This window comes from Galendromus occidentalis, unplaced genomic scaffold, assembly GCF_000255335.2.
Source record: "Galendromus occidentalis unplaced genomic scaffold, Mocc_1.1 scf7180000077479, whole genome shotgun sequence".
Lineage (NCBI taxonomy): Eukaryota > Metazoa > Arthropoda > Arachnida > Mesostigmata > Phytoseiidae > Galendromus > Galendromus occidentalis.
In genome coordinates this window covers 86,111-101,919 of record NW_003805467.1, presented here as the reverse complement: position 1 = coordinate 101,919, position 15,809 = coordinate 86,111, and the positions used below count along the sequence as shown (strand labels likewise).

General features: G+C 52.7%; 1 protein-coding gene across 1 annotated transcript; it reads left to right on the top strand.

Annotated features, from left to right (window-relative positions):
- Window positions 1-14,761: 14,761 nt before the first annotated feature.
- On the top strand, window positions 14,762-15,436 carry LOC114828328 (protein atonal homolog 8-like). Its single transcript, XM_029112006.1, has one exon. The coding sequence runs from the start codon at window positions 14,762-14,764 to the stop codon at window positions 15,434-15,436; it is 675 nt and encodes a 224-aa protein (XP_028967839.1).
- The last annotated feature ends 373 nt before the right edge of the window (window positions 15,437-15,809 follow it).

Below are 15,809 nucleotides of genomic sequence, written 5' to 3'. Positions count from 1 at the left end.
ATTATACCTCTACTCATTATCAAACCACGAAACCCTCGGAACTTGCACTGAGCATGGGTCCATTTTTCTATTCGTTCGGTAAGGATGATATCGTTGCCGTTCACTCCGACCGACGGCCTGCAATCGATCCTCGTCGAGGAATTCGATAGAAAACTCGTCTCACAGTCTCCAGGAGGCCCTTCGACGATCGCAGCCGAGAGCCTCCTTCCGAACTCGCCTCAGACAATAATCCATTTCTCCTCGCTGATCAATTCTCTGTTCTCTTGCGGCGGTCTGGAATCTGTTGCAGGTGCTGTCAGTAGTACATCTCCACCGCTTCCGGATTGGAGAGTAATGCGGAACTACCCCGCGTTTTTCTTTTCCCGAGGTCGGGAGCATTGGGTCTGAACCGATTCGAGGCCGGATTGCGAGCCTTCCCATTGTGGTCGAATATTATTTGGTTCTGCTTCGCTCGCGCTCGAGTTCCTACGACCTCTGTCTCGAGTCTCGCTCCGTCCATCCCGGATCATTGCTCGCCGAAACATTGAGTATGCGTGCGATCCGGTGCCGGTAGTTATCGCATATCAGCCGTATCGGGTTTCGTTGATAGCGTCGAATATCGTTCTAAGCCCAGAGGAGTTGACACACGATCCTCGCTCTTCATGCAGTTAAAGCTTATTACCGGATCCTCCCTCGTCTCTCCGGTGAATTCCGATCAATGACGAGAGACAACGGAAGTTTCCCCCTGCAACGTAGATACCGATAGCCTCCGTTGCTCTCACCGGTTGCGTAGAACAACGGACTCGACGCAGTCGCAAGAGGAACGGCCCGATGAAGCAAGTTCCTCCTCAGCCAGGTAGGAATAGGGACACGGCTCAACATAGATTAGGACAAGCGGATTCTTCCATTTAACAACAACTACTCGGAGAGGGCGGACACGGGCTTGATTAATAGATATGAGAGGGAGCCGAGTTTTCGAGAACAACCGGATTTCCTAGTTCTACGATCAGCCAGTCAGGGATCTGTCCGATCAAGAGAAAGAGGGATCCACGAGAAAGGAACCGGCAAAAACTGAAATCGAGTCAATCATTCCGTGGGCGCCCCTCGCGTGATAGTTACTCCCACCGGAGAACGCTCCGCGTGCACGGTCTCCTGCGAAATTCCGCTCAGGTGATTCGGTTGCCGTGAGGCATTCCCGTTCACCCGGTGGGGAAGTTTTGCTCTACGACTACTACCACCGACTACCGGCTAACTTATTCATGGAATTGGTGCTCCGGGGGAGCAACAGCTGTTCCGCAGATCTCGGTGGTTCCAGAAACTGCGCCGACCCGCTTCCGCGGAAAGTAATCATCCGCAACGTACCCCTTTCCCCGGAACCGTCTGTTTCTAGCGTGATGATCATCATCGGTGCCAGGCAGACGACTCCGGAACGACCCGTCTTGGGGCTACAGTGGAGTACGCGGATTCCGGGAACATTCCCGACGCAATTCCGGAGTTCTCGGAGAAGGTATCGCGCGACACCATTCGGACTAGAAACGATTTCGATTCGCTGGTGAGGTCAGAGCTGGTTCCGAGAAAACGACTTGCTGGGCTGTGGAGTTCGTTACTCGCTCTCGTTACACCACGGAAACCATGTCGGGTAAGCCGGCAAGGGGTGAAACATCGACGAGTAGTGGCGGCTGAGGTCTCTGAGGGTTATCCGAATCTAAGGGATTTGGGTCCGGAAGGCAATTAAGAGGTCTCAACAGACGTCAGTCACCTCATCCCGGCTCGTCTTTCTCGTGACGATCGCCCGGAGGCGTAAAGGGCTCAGCGGAGAAAGTGCTTTGTGTGGCCGCAACGAAGCAGACCTCCTCTCAGCCCTGCGAAGCGGAGAGTTTGTGAGAGACAAACCATGGAGTCCATTCGCTAAAACAAGACAAAAGTCGTCGACAAGCGCGAGATAGTCTCTGGAGATACAGTCTGCTTAGCAGACTCTGCTTCGAATCATCTCGATAATGAGCATTCCGAAGTTGCTCCCTCGATGTGCATGTTCTCCTCGGATATCCCGATCCAGGGCTCCCCGCATATCAATGACAGAAGTCAATGCATCGAACAGGGCTCCGATCGCTTCAGCCCCGTTGCTACACAGACGGATCCCGAGAAACTAATCCCGGCAACGTACCGAAGGAGCCAGTCCGGAAATGTCCGGAGGGCAGTCCCATTCCAAGAGGTTCGGACCAACCGTGCGTTTGGTGATTGCTTTCAACATATCTTCAACTTGTCGAGAGCTCCCTCAAAAAGTTGAAGGGAACCGGTAGGAAACACAAGTGGTCAACTGTTCTTTCGGAACGGTGGGCTGACAGTCAGAGCGTCAGTCGGAGGAAGTCTGACTGTCAAGCTCAATCCACGGTAATTTGACATTTTCCGCGCGAAAATGCCGTCGCCGCTGTTTAAGTGACGCTCGTCACCGCGTCGTCGTAGGGATACGTCGTCAGCGCTTCTGTCCACCAGATCAACTTCGCCAACTCATGATGACGCACAAAGGGTGCGGCGAGGTGCTCCGCGCGACCATTGTCGTGTTCCTAGAAAGGAAGTTGGATAAATGCGGCAGGAAATGTAGCATCGGACGCGCACATACGAACTCCGGTCACAGGGCTGGTCGCCGGGAAGAAACGAAAGGGGTAGTGAAAGTCAGAAAGCGTCGACGGAGCCATTCCCGAGGAAACTTGACTTAAGGTACGCGCAGCGGCGCCAAATGTTGCATCATTCTGATTCCGACTTAATTGTCTTCCAAGAGACTCCTCCCAGAACGATGATGATTCGTTTCCGGAACTTGGAGCATCCGCGAGTCACGCGATCGGACAAGTTCGAGGGGAGCTTTTGTTCGGAGCGATTTGCATATTACGTACAAAGTCACTCGTGAAAAGCTCGTTGTTGGGGGAAGTCAAGGTCTCTTTGAAAACTTCCCGAGGCATGGCATTCGTTTTTCCCCTCCCTCCGCTCAATCTGGATCTCCCCCGGGCTCAGAATGGACTCGACCGGATAAAAAAAATCCCCTGTCCGTGTCGATGTTCTTCCAAGTCGCAGTTTCGGTTATCGCACTTGTTACAAAGTCCAATTCCCTTTGTCAGTAGTCTTCAAATCAGATCCCGACCGAATCGAAACAAAACGAAAAAAAAAGACAAGCGGAGAAGGGCGCTACCGAACTCCACCGACAAGGAAGATATCCATTCTCCTGTAGGCCATCGACCGAGGATCGGGGGAGGCGAGGTAAGCGAATTCAGGACTGTACGGGACATCTATCCACCCCCGACTACTGTCTCCTACTCGCTGTAGTAGCGGACGCCTACGTCGATGTAAACATCGTCCCAAGGGAGGAGGAGGACGATGTCCCGCAGGAAGAAACAACACACGGGTCAGGAGAAACTCGATGCGGTGAGACAAGACGGCAACCGCAATAATTGAAACCAGAAAACTGATTAGAGTGGGATCTGGGATAGAATTATCGGCTCCCAGCGTGGGACAAGGATACTGAAGCTACGACCGGGTCGACGGCTGACGCGGAGAGGCTTCCAAGAGAGATGGAAAAAATACGAGGGAACATGCCTTCACGATCGTGTCAAGCGATACCGGAGGGACGTCTGTCGAACCCACGTGCTGACGAGAGGCTCGGTCGAGCTGAGATGTTCTCGCTTTCGTTTGTGTAGGAGAACCAACATTGCTATCGCGAGAGTTGAACAGACTCCAGGAGAATGAGGCGGATATCGAAGAGAATAAAAACGAAATTGCGGTTCGGCCTCGTGCTACCGATTCCTACAATGCTTCCGAATAATGTCGTCGAGGCTTGAACCCTGCACGGCTGCGAGTGAAAATATGGCGCTGCCCCATTTCTTCAACCTCATTCGATACCTCGCTCGTATATCGCTCGAGGAGACAACCCCATTCGGTACTTCGTCTGCGCCCAGGGACTCCTTCTCCGTTTGGAGTTGAAATTCGATGAATGTGCTGTTCACCCAATAGTATCGGGCGGACCCAGTTGCGAGAAATCAGCGCGAACAATTCAAACAATGGGTCAAGCGAGCTAGCGAGCGATTCAAGTCAATAGCGGAGAAAAACTTTTCAGTTTAGGGAAGTGGCTCCTCCTCGAAAGCTGTGACGCCGCCGCGCCGTCCTCCCTCGACGGAATCAATTCTGACTTTGCTCTTGGGGTTAACCCGTTGGCCTGATGGAAAGTCAATACTGCGTCCGATTCAGCAGAAAACTACCTTGATGTACTTCCGATACGACGAAAGACCGCAAGCCTTCGCAGCCGCTGCCGACAGGAGTTCCGTAATTAGGCCCGGCTTCTCGGAGCAAATGGAACATCAGAAAATTTCCATTCGCTCCCAGAGCGCCAGATTTCGAAACGCTTCCCGGGGTCCGAACTCTTGTCGACGGACGTTGCGAGGCAGGAAGTTAAGCCGAAAGCCATCCCGAGTTTCGAAATCGCCGAATGGTATGAGATTTCATCTCTTTCGGTAATCGAGGCCTCGAGCTGGATGAAATCATTTGAGACCTCTCGGTGCTGAAATGTGGCCGCGCATACCATCAATATGTTCTCTATAAGTACTCTACTGCTACGAAGCAGGAATATAACAGTCGGATGTCGAAAAGAGCACATCGGTGCTGCAAGAACAACGTGCTCTGTCCCTAATCTGCCATAACTTAGTCAAATTCGGAACGATCTCAGCCGCAGAAAATATTGGTTCGTAACGAGAAATAAAAATTTACGGCCCATAAACACGGTGCGAAGTATTCGGCGAGGTTAATAAAAGACGGGGTATCGAGATAGGATCCGCCTTCATAAAAAAATCGATCCAACCCTATGGGAGTTTCTCTCAGCTGTTGGAAGCGTTTCTTAATCAACAGCCCGATGGTCCGCATCGAGCTGCTTTCGCCGACCGAACTCAGATCGCTCCGATGGGTCACGTGCATCGATTCCAGGATCTCGGCGCTCGAAGTGCGCTCCTTGCGTGGTGTGTTCTGATTCCGAGAGTACGAGCTAACGCTTTAGCGAAGCGTATCTCTGAGACCAAAAATACCGGGATTGCTGTCTGGCGTGTGAGTCGCGAAGCAAATCTCGCTGCCTCGGCTCTCCGATGCTCGCGTGAGGCAGCGAATCAGGTTTTCCCCAGATTCAGTTAGGACGGCCGCAAGTGACTGAGATAAAGGGGAAGCATAATGGAAAAAGCACCGTTCTCGGATTTTCTACTGTCTCCCATGGTCGGCATGATCTCCCTGTTGGTCCGAGGAGAAAGCCGGGTAGTGGGAAGGGTGTGGACCGGAGCTGCGCAACTCGCATAGATACACAGAGTTTCAGGGGTGGCACCTCACATCAGCATCAGGGAACTCCGTCTGAGATCATCTCCGTGTATGTTTTCAAGAAACCAGCGAAGAACCGATTGCAGAAGAACGAAGTTGTTCGCGAGACGAACGAGTTCCCTAGCCAGAATTTTTCTCTTGTTTCCTTCACAGTTTTGCTCCCAATACTCTTCACCCGGAACGGTAAAACGGGCGCCTCGTCTCCGACAACCATCCACAGCCCGAGAAAAGTTCCCGGTTCTCAGGGCCCGCACGCCCATCTCGCCTCTGACTGTTGCGATCGTTTTGTTTATAGGTGATATTCCGACATCCAAGCTCAATTAGCTCATGTTCAAAAGATCAGTCTTCTTTGAGGAGTCTAAAGGAACAATAAAGGAAGACAAGTCTCTTTGATTGTCTCAAGTCGATCCAATCTGATTGGGATCGTGTCCAATAGAACTGTGTGTGAAGATGAGAGTCCCATGCCTAGGTGAAGCTCTTCCCAAAACATTGCTGATACTCTCTCCGAGTCGGGAGGGTGGAACACTTAATCGAGCGTCACTTATCGGAATCTTATCTCATATAGGCATCGGCCTTCCCGCCAAGTTGATTCACGGATTGGACCCGGAGTTTTCGGTGAGATTTCCGCATCCATTGCTGAGCAAACTTTCATGATAGAGACACGCCGGTCTCTGATATTGAACGTCGCGTTACTCACCTGGAAAACAAAAAACCCGGTCTCAGAACACCAGCGAAAAAGAGAACCTCTCCCACTGAGAGCTGGTGTTCGAAATGATTCGGAATAACCTCTCGATCATCCTAGTCAAGCTCGAAGCTCTCTCGGAGGATATCCTGGCTAGTTCCGGCTTATTCTCGTATCGGGCCGCCTAAGGAGCTATTTTAATTTGCATATCTGCCGAAGCGATTGGCATTTTCGTTGTTGCTCCTTTTCTTTGAGAGCACGGTTTCCCGATAAGTCGGGGACTTCTCTACGATCGCGGTCGCAGTCGAATTCAGTGGAATAGGATGGATTGCGCTCAAGCGAGACAGTTCTTAGAGCCAGGGAATGACAATGACATCATCCCGCTCAGAGCAGATCGGAAGGAACTCCGACTTCTCGAGTTCATCTCAAACCTTCGAGTCGGGGTCACCCTCTGATCCGAGTCGTACTTTCGAACGAAAGTCTTCGCGGCAGCTCGCAAACAGTGGCCGTTATCCACTGCTTGGGTCTTCGAAAGTTATCGTGAGGCTCCCGAAACCCAGATGGAATATCATCTGTCCCCTCCGTCGCGATAAAGTGCAATAGATGGGGTGGAAAAACTCCGTCTGGAAGGGCCATTGGGCGAGGAATCCTCCGTTCCTCCACTCCACCATAACGCTTCGAAACACCAGAGAAAAGATGGAGTCGTTCGCCGCACGGAGCTCACATAAGAAGTAGGTCGAAGCGGCGAGGAAGAATTCACTCGGAAACCATGCTTATTTGAATGAAGGCTCCAATAAAAATGTAAAACATTTCTCGGGTGCCGCTGTTGCCTGGGGACAATTCGTTGAGAGGTCGCTGGGTCGGTCGTTCGGCCGGCCGGCCGACACAAGATGGAGAAAGTCAATCCAATATCTCTAAAACCGACAAAGGAACGCTCGCATCCCTGCGACCGCCTTCATCCAATCCTCTTTCTGTCAGCAAAAGCCGTCCCCGAATTCTTGTCATCCTTTTCCGTCAATGACTGTTTGAGTGTGGCGGTTAGCTAATAGTCTCTCTCATCTTTTGGAGGGATCCACAATGGAATCGAATTTCAGGGGAAGCCTCGCTCGAAGCGATATTCACTCCGAGAGCTTCCGGCGAGACCCGGCCGTGTGGGCTTGCGGGAGCCCGACGTCTCACAGTCAGTCGCCATGCATGCGTCCCGCCGGCGCCGGCTTTCGCTGCATCGCGCAGAGCATGTCCGCACTGCGTGCTCCTTTTCTTCCGGTTTCGGAGAGAGTTCAAGGGGTTTCCCCTCGTCCGCGGATCCGTGCGAGGATTCCGTGGTCCTTGCTCGCCGATAGCTCGCGGTTCGTTCCTTACCCGGGACATAGGTACCCTCATCTCATCAGTTCCTCGGTAACCCGCGATCCGCGTAGCGTCGAGCAACAGCTTGCTTGAGAGATATCCAGCCACATAGAGCTAGCACAGATCCTCCGAGGGAATTTGAAGAGTAGCTTTCGCTCGAGTCCTGGAGCAGCTTGTATCCATGTAGACGCTTCCTATCTGTTAGCGTCGGGCTCGGATGCAACCCCCGTGGAAAACTGAGCTCTTCCTGACGACGATGAACGCCTTCAGTCTGACAATGTCTTTCAACAAGCGACACGGTGCGGTTCGGATTTCAAATTACCAGGGCACCGCGAGCGTCTGCGGTCCCTTGCCAAATAAAGAGCACCGCCAAAGGCCTTAGCATAGCAGCTTAGCCTCTCACGTGAAATACCCTTTTTATCCAAACGAGAAGATTAGGTTGCTCCGTGTCCACGGGGCTTGAGATAACAAGGATCAGGGGGGCGCATATCGGCGTGCCTAGCTGTAATGAGGAACACCACAAAATACCGACGACGATCACGCCGAATCGCGGAATCGTACAGGGTACACAAGCACGGAGCTCCCTGTGGGTCGGAAGCTCGTTGTGGAGCACCGAGTGATTCGTCACGTACGAGGTCCATCGGTATCGTAAACTCTTCTTTTTTTTCCGCGAGAAAACGTCCCCAGCTCCACCGCTGTTCAACGACACATCAGACCTTCCCCCTTCGCTCCCCAACTAATCTGCAATAATTATGCTCTCTGGTGATGGGAACAGTAAATTTTTTTTTCGTTCTCGATATCATGGAGAAAAATGAAGATTGATTCTTCCTCGAGTGGGAAGGAACGTGTACGAAAAAAGAGAATCGAGAGCCGGGAACCAAGGAGGAGGAGCGACAAACGCTGCAGCATTAGCAGCAGGACTGTCATATCGGGAGTGCTGTGCAGTTGATCACTGCAAAGGACAAGCAATCTCTCAGAGGGGCTCTTGCCCGATGCCTGTCTGCCACCTTGTGTTTCGGAAGCGATCCCGGCAGGGTCGCTGACGACTTTGAATACTCGTTTCCTTCCAATTGTGTGGGGCGCTGGTGGAATGTCGGCTCGCTTGCATCTCCACTTAGTACTGCACGGCTTCTGATGCTCACTCGGAGGAAAGGGAAGATGAGCTTTGATTGTAGCAAGGCGTCACCAAGCTCCGCTCGCAGGAAGATTAATACGCGCCCCTCCCACCTCAACAGAGTCCATTTGCGCCCATCGACTTCCGGCAGCTCGCTCTCTCCTTCCGGTCCGTCTCGCTGTCACATCTCTTTTAGCTTCACTCGCTTTGCCATTCAGTCGTAGTTTCGTAGAGTTCATACACATCGATGGAGAGGATGCGCAACGCGAATTTAAATGTCGTTGACAACAGGTGTAGGGCTGCTCCGCACCGGCAAGTTGAGGATCCACGGGGTGGGTGGGGTGGTAATGCTCACCGAGACCCCCTTCGCGTCGTACCTCCGGGCGGCTAGCGAATGTCTGGCGAACGCTTGACAAATGACTCAAGATGAATTGTCAGTCCGTCTCACGCGGGAGATGATGAACGCCTAATTGTTGTGGCATGGTCACCTCGCGTGAAGCCGAGCCCCGCAGTGGGTCGAGCTGTCGCGACGGGCGTCTTGGCTCGTGACTCCAGGAGGAGCGGAGGGGGCAGGCTGCGCGGCGGGGCGTTAAGAGCAAGACACCGAGGGTGGTGACGTTCATTATAAAGATGGAAGAAAAGCAACTTGCCGGGCTTGCTCGCCCTGGTTCGGTCTGATTCAGAAAGACTAGACAACAGAAGGGAGGGGGGTAGGGGTTCGGTGGTTGCTTCCGCGCAGAGCGAGCTCCGAATTCCCCCCGAGCTAGCTTCTTGAGAGAGTTCAGCACACAAGTTTTGCGGCGAGCTCCTCAAGGACCAAATTGTTTCCTTCCTGCTACCTACTTTATTTCGATGGAGCTCATTTTCCTGGAAGTTGAACTCTTCCTGGAGATAACGCCGTGACCTCGGAGGGTGCGGAAAAGCAGGACCTCGATTGTAGTCGAGCATTTTATCTATTTTCTCCTTTCGGCATTTCTCGGAGCCTTCCGATCGCTTCTGATGGTAAGCGATTCGGCCAGCAAGCAGAAAAAAGATAACACAGGACACAACAGCGGATGGGAGCCCGTGTCAGTCACAAGTCGGATGGGATGCGACTCATCTGAGTCAGACCCCTCCGCTCCGGCGCCGCCGGCCGGCCGCCGACGCCACGGTGCCGGACGCAGGGCTCTGCCCGAATAATGTTTTATTCATTAATTCACACATCGCACAATCCTATGGGATCTTTGCTGCCAAACTAACCTAAGTTTCCTCAGTGACTCGGTGGAATGCTCCTACTGAGACGGACGTCCCGGGTCTTTAAAATATCCCGGAGAGATGCCGTACCTTAGCGATCCAATTTTCGTTCACATTGTTCGACCTCGGATCGAGTATTCACGGAATCGATTCGAATAAGCGTTGAGGTGTCTCAAGTCGGAGATCATCAGGACATTGGATGAATTATTCCCTCGGTAGACTGACGCTTAGATAGCCGTCTCCCTCCTAATCCGTTTATCTCCGTTTGGAGATCGCACGTCGGACCCCGAACAGCCGAGGCGCGGAAGAGCTCCGACAGGTCGACGCGTGCTGACTCTCGCGAGATCCGGCCGCACGGCGCTTGCTAAAAATCTACAGGTGATCATGAGAATAAGACGCTTGGGAGAAACGACGCAACGGTTCGAACGGACGGCCAGAACCAGACCGGACCTGTGCAAGGCGACTCTCAAAATGAATACGAGTTTCTCCACAGAGCGTGACCCGGAGCTTACGCAGCCAAGGAGCCAATGGATACGACTGACTGGTTTACTGGCTTCGAATTCATGGCAAGCGAGCCACCAAATAGGATGTCGACCGTCGGCGCTCACCCGAACCGGGAGCCTTACCGCCGACATGAACACCTGAAGGCGAGCGCACGACGGCCGGATAGCTTGCAAGCCAATTCCCATATGCGTTTTTTCATTGCTCAAACGTCCGCTGGTTCTTTCATATGGACCTCAGGCAGACGCGACTCGGTCAGGCGAGAAAGAAAAATGATCGCTGGATCAGATAGGGGAGACTGCCGTCTTAAATACATGTCGCTCGCCATCTTGGAAATAAAGGAAGAGGACGTCGACGACGAGGACGAGGAGAGTGGAAAAAGTCTGAGCGGCTGCAATCGAGAGTGAGCGCCTTCGTGGCGAAAAGCGGAGCGTTCACTCTGAGGCCGATAGAAATGAGGGGACCGGCCGAGAATAAAAATGAACGGGAAGATCTTCCTCTAGAGAGGGAGCAGTCCCCTCAGAGAGGAACAGGTCAAATTTTTAGAGTGAACGAGGGCGAACATCCCACCGTTGTCAGTGTCCGTCCCGTTCTGCCTTGCGACTCGTTGTACTCCGTCCGAAGTTCCTTGTTCACTTATTTCCGCTCCATGGCTCCTCAATCTCAGTCCAGCCTGCGTCTCAATAGGTCTTCCTCGCATCCTTCCGCTCGCGAATTACCCTCTCAAGTTTTCTACTTTCCCGTAGCTACCGGCGGAGGCTGTTGTTTCAATGAGCTGGTCAACGACACTCCAGGGAAGGTCTCGGTGACGGGAGGGTCCGAGTGAGAGGGACGAACGGAAATCTCCTTTCCTCGGGGACTGATTTGACGTTGAAGAGTACAGATCTCGCTCCTGAACAAATAGTCTCACATGAGAACGAACGATGTTGCCGCAGACAGGTTTCATTGGACAAACTTTTCCCTGTGATTCTCCCCTTGTCGACAGCTCGGCAAACTCTTCGAGGATCTCGATGGAGCTGCGCTTTACCCGTCGTAAAAAAATCTCGTAAAATGAAGCGTCAGCGTGAGACTCCGAACCCCGGTCGTCTTCGACGACAGGAATTTTTCGTGGCACTCCACCAAGGAACATGGAATACTCGTGCGATAGATGTGGAATTTCGGAGTGTGGGAGTTGCCAGCTCTCGATTACGGCCAGATTTCCACAGACCCTAGACTCGCCGGTCCCGAAAAAAAGGAGAAGGGCGAGCGAGCGCATTCGAATCCCACGATGACCTTCCACTGGTCAGCTATCGCAATCCTCCAATCTCCCCCACGTTCATCGGCGAGGATTCCTCAGAAAAGCGGCAACTTCAGCGGTCCGGTAGGAGGAATAGTGAAACCTTCGGACTTCAGGCCAGAGCTGCCCCTAATTTGCTCAAGAGATTGTGAACGTGACATATTGTACCGTATGGACTCTCGTATTCTCCGCGTGGCAAGAGTATCTGTTGCATCATCCTTCCCGGAAATTTCGATTCCGTAAGGTCACACCTGCTTCCCATCCATAGCGAGATGGAGCTTCCGATTCAGGAAATCCGGAGAATTTCCGGACCGACATGTGTTCTGAGAAAACTTCGTTGCTCTCTCCGCTCGCATTCCAATTACCCGAGGTCCTTGATTCCGATTCCCATATTTGAGTCTGAGCCTGCGTATCCATGATTAAATGGGAACTCTTGAGAGAACGCTGTCGCGATCAGGAAACAAGGAGAGGCGCCACAGAAGAGTCCTGATCCGTCAAGAGCGTTCAAGTCAGGAATTTTCTACGGTTCCGATAGTGCCAGGGCCTACCCGACGACCTTCGGCCTAGGCTGCTACTCGTTGCGTGAATTGTGGCGCTAAGGCCAGATCTATCTTTGATTCTGCTGAAATTCGTGAAAAGTGACATCACATGCCACGAGTCCCAGATGCTGTGCAACTCGGCTAAATCAGACGTTGGAACAATCAGAACAGCTGCCACTACTCATATCGTGGTGAATGCTTACAGCGAGTCGCGGTCGTGCATCTGTTCCCGAAACTCTGGCTAGAATCGCGGCTCACGTGAAAACCGCCAGACAACGTACATATGTGAACAAATCTGACGTATCATATGGCAGATGAGCGGATCATGGAAATCTTTCGACAGCTCGTGGCGAGCCTACGAAAAGTAAGCCGGATCATGGTGCGACCTGGAATTCATCCGTGCTCGCCATTGTTTTCATCAAGAAAACGCAATTTACGTGAGATCCGCTAGTTGTTTGCGGCTCTCAACTATCTATTTGCGAGTCGGAAGTAGATCACGAGAGATCCTGAATCTGTTTTCGCGTAGGATCTGTCGGCTGACGTTCCCGAACAGACTGACGATGAAACAGATTTTTCCGGCTGCGACAACATCCAACGCAGCGACCTCCTGACTCCGTATCAACGTCGATGAGATCGAGCGCGACAGGTGTGGCTCGAGTTTACCTTGGCAAGGGACGAGTCATCGAGCACTCCGGAGAGCATGTCGGAATTTCAATTCTAACAAAAAAGCACTCGATCCACGGCTGGATACTACACGAGAATGGTGCTTATGCTCTCGCTCACTCAGAGAATCGAATATAATGCGGAAATCTATCTCTCGATATTATTTTTGTCGCATCGTCTCACGACGCTGATAGTGCAGAGCGAAAGTCCCTTGTTGTGATGACACGATGTTGTAATGGCTTCTCCGTTTTTCCGAAATCTGGACGGATCGTTTGCTTGGAGGCGTTCTCGGACGGAATAGCGGAGACAATGTATCCTGCAGCTAAACGTGATCTTATGGAGACTTGCTCAGAATCTCCGTGAGAGCTCGAGGCTCTGAGGGAGAGAGCTTCCGGCGGGCAGACGAAACGGGGCATGTGCTTTTCCTCGAGCCAGTGCACACCGTAGGAGCTGCTCGGAGAGGCATATCCACTGACTGACTGGCTGGCTGGCTGACAGACTGACTACCAGCAGACCGGCAGATAGACTGAAAGAACGAAGGAGCGAACCAACCACGACGAATCGCTATTACGGTGCTAGCCGTAGTAGTCCAGATGGTGCTCCAGGCGGCACTCGCGCACCGAACGACAGTAGCCTACTGCGCGGTCACCGTTCGCCGTTGATCGTAGCAGATTCGTTGACGGCGCAGCGCAACCCCGTCAGGTCCTAGTCTTCGAGCAGCACTTGAGCTCCGCGCGTGCTCCGGGGCGCACCGCCGCTCTGTCGGCGCTGTTCGGTGGCTTCAGACCGTGATTGCAGGAGCGCCTTCAGTTTTCCCCCGAGCTCCGGCGATTCGTCTGCGAGGCAGAGGACTCGACGACGCTCTCTCCGTCTCCGAGAAGTGAACGTCTACGGAAGATCGAGTTTCGGCGGCGCGCGGATTTCTGCCGAGAGAGAGCAAGAAGAAGCCTCAGCGAAAGTGCGGAGTGGCCCAGAGTCTCCTCGGGAGAGGAGCCGACGACGACAGACGTGACGCGGCTCACTTCAGTGACCAATGCGGGAAAGTCAACTCGCATGCTAATTGGAACCGCGAGATTTCCCTGAGCCTGACTCAGCTCATCGAGTGTGCGCTTGATGACCCGACCGATGGAATTTGTCAAGGAGCAGGCAGAAAACGTTTCCCGCCATTACCGATTCTCTGGATAGGGAGAACGTTTTGTTCGAGTTTCACTTTCCTGACCACCTGTTATTGGGGGAATTCTGCGCCCGTCGTCATCATCAGTCGAAAGCTACGCTCCGAGTGCGATCGAAAGAGGCTGTGTGTTCACCTGGGACAGTGCTGGCTCAGCGGCTGCGGCTTACTGTGCATTCCGAACTCGGGGAAGTTCTCGTCGAGCTCATCACCTGTCTGGATTAACAGTTTCGGGATAATCCATTTTTGGCTCCCGTGCAAAAAAACTTCCATCGTGGGATCTGCGAGAGGAGAAACTCTTATCTCCGAGTTCAACGTGAAAGGTAAACATCGGCAAACGGAAACTCCATTCACACATACGGCATATTGTAAGCAGGCGCCCTCGATCCCAATGGAGTTCCGCCTTTGGAAATATCGGAGAAATTGATCCGCTCATTAAGCTGAATTTTTAGCGGAGCTGTTGATCATTCATGTCGAACCACGTGACAACTTTTGCGCTCGATTTTGAACAAATGTATCTGTGTCTTAGAAGTAAACTTAGAAGTCGGTCGTGATCGCGATAGACTCTCGGTGAGCGGTTGGCCGGCCTTCGCTACCGCACTCGATCTGTTCCCGGCTGGTCCAGTGGAGAAGTCGGAGAGGCTTCCACAGGCTCACGTCCGAACGGATGTCTCTAATCGAGCGATTCAATAAAACGTGAATCTCCGCGAGCAATGACTTCGAGTTCAACAAACAAGAGAGCGATGTTCTAGACAAATGGCGTCGCTTGATGAAACACAGATGCACAAGTTGTGGCCGAGGCTGCAACAACAGAAATAGCGGCGGCCGACAGTGGCGGCCGCAACGCGCTAACTCATAGCCAGACGTTGAAGAGTGTCCAACCGTTTCGCTGTTATTTCAGAACGTGACCGGAATGGCTCTCTGCTCCGTCAAGGACAGCAAATCGACATCTGATCAAATTAGGCATCAATCGGATGAAGACTCCGGAGTGGAATTCGGCCAGTCCCCCCTCCTGGAGGTAGCGTGCATCAACCATAGGAAGAAGCTCTCACATTCCAAGAAACGAAGCCTCCTCGCTCTGCGCAAGAGCTTGTGCAGCGACTCCGGGATCAGTGACCACGAGCGACCCGCATCGCGTGATTCGTCTTCCAGATTGCCCTCGAGCCCGGAAGTCTCTTGCCTTGACCTCACTTTGAAGGACACCTTGCTGAGCGCAACGAAACGGAGCGCCATCGATGATTCTTCAGACGTCGACACCTCGGACCAGTTACCGCCGATAAAGAAAGAAAAAGCCGATGGCGACCTGGTTGGGGACGACAGGACGGTGATCCGCCAACGGAGGATTGAAGCTAACGCTCGAGAACGGACCCGGGTCCACACGATAGGAGCCGCTTTCGACTCCTTGCGAAAATCTATTCCCGCCTTCTCGGACGGCCAGAAACTCTCGAAACTCGCGATCCTCCGCGTAGCGAGCTCCTATATTCTCGCCCTGAGTTCCCTGCTGGAGGATCAGAAGGAGAGTTTCGCCGAAAGTGTACAAGCGTGCTCCTCGGCTATACATTTGGATGGCAAAATACGTCGAAGATAACAGCGCGGACTCCGAGAAGTATCCTCATCCCCACAGAGCTCATTGGAACTGAATATTGAAAGTACCGGAACCCGTCATCAGAGCACAAGCGTTTTTTAAGAAGGCTCTTCCGTCGTCCGTAGTCCGATGAGCGACTACATAGTCCCAACATACTTCTTGTCTTCGAGCCGAGCAATCGATCCGGAAGGACACATTACAAGCCTCGTAAATTGTCACAAGAGCTGACTCGTGCCAAGGACACACCAAAGGTCATTCATCCATCATCTAACAGCTGACAGAGCGGATCAGAGGATTTTTCCCTCTCCAGGGAGTGAGAGGAATCATTGTTGGAAGCGTTGTCGAGGGAGCAAAGTGAGAACTTTTATCTTATCGT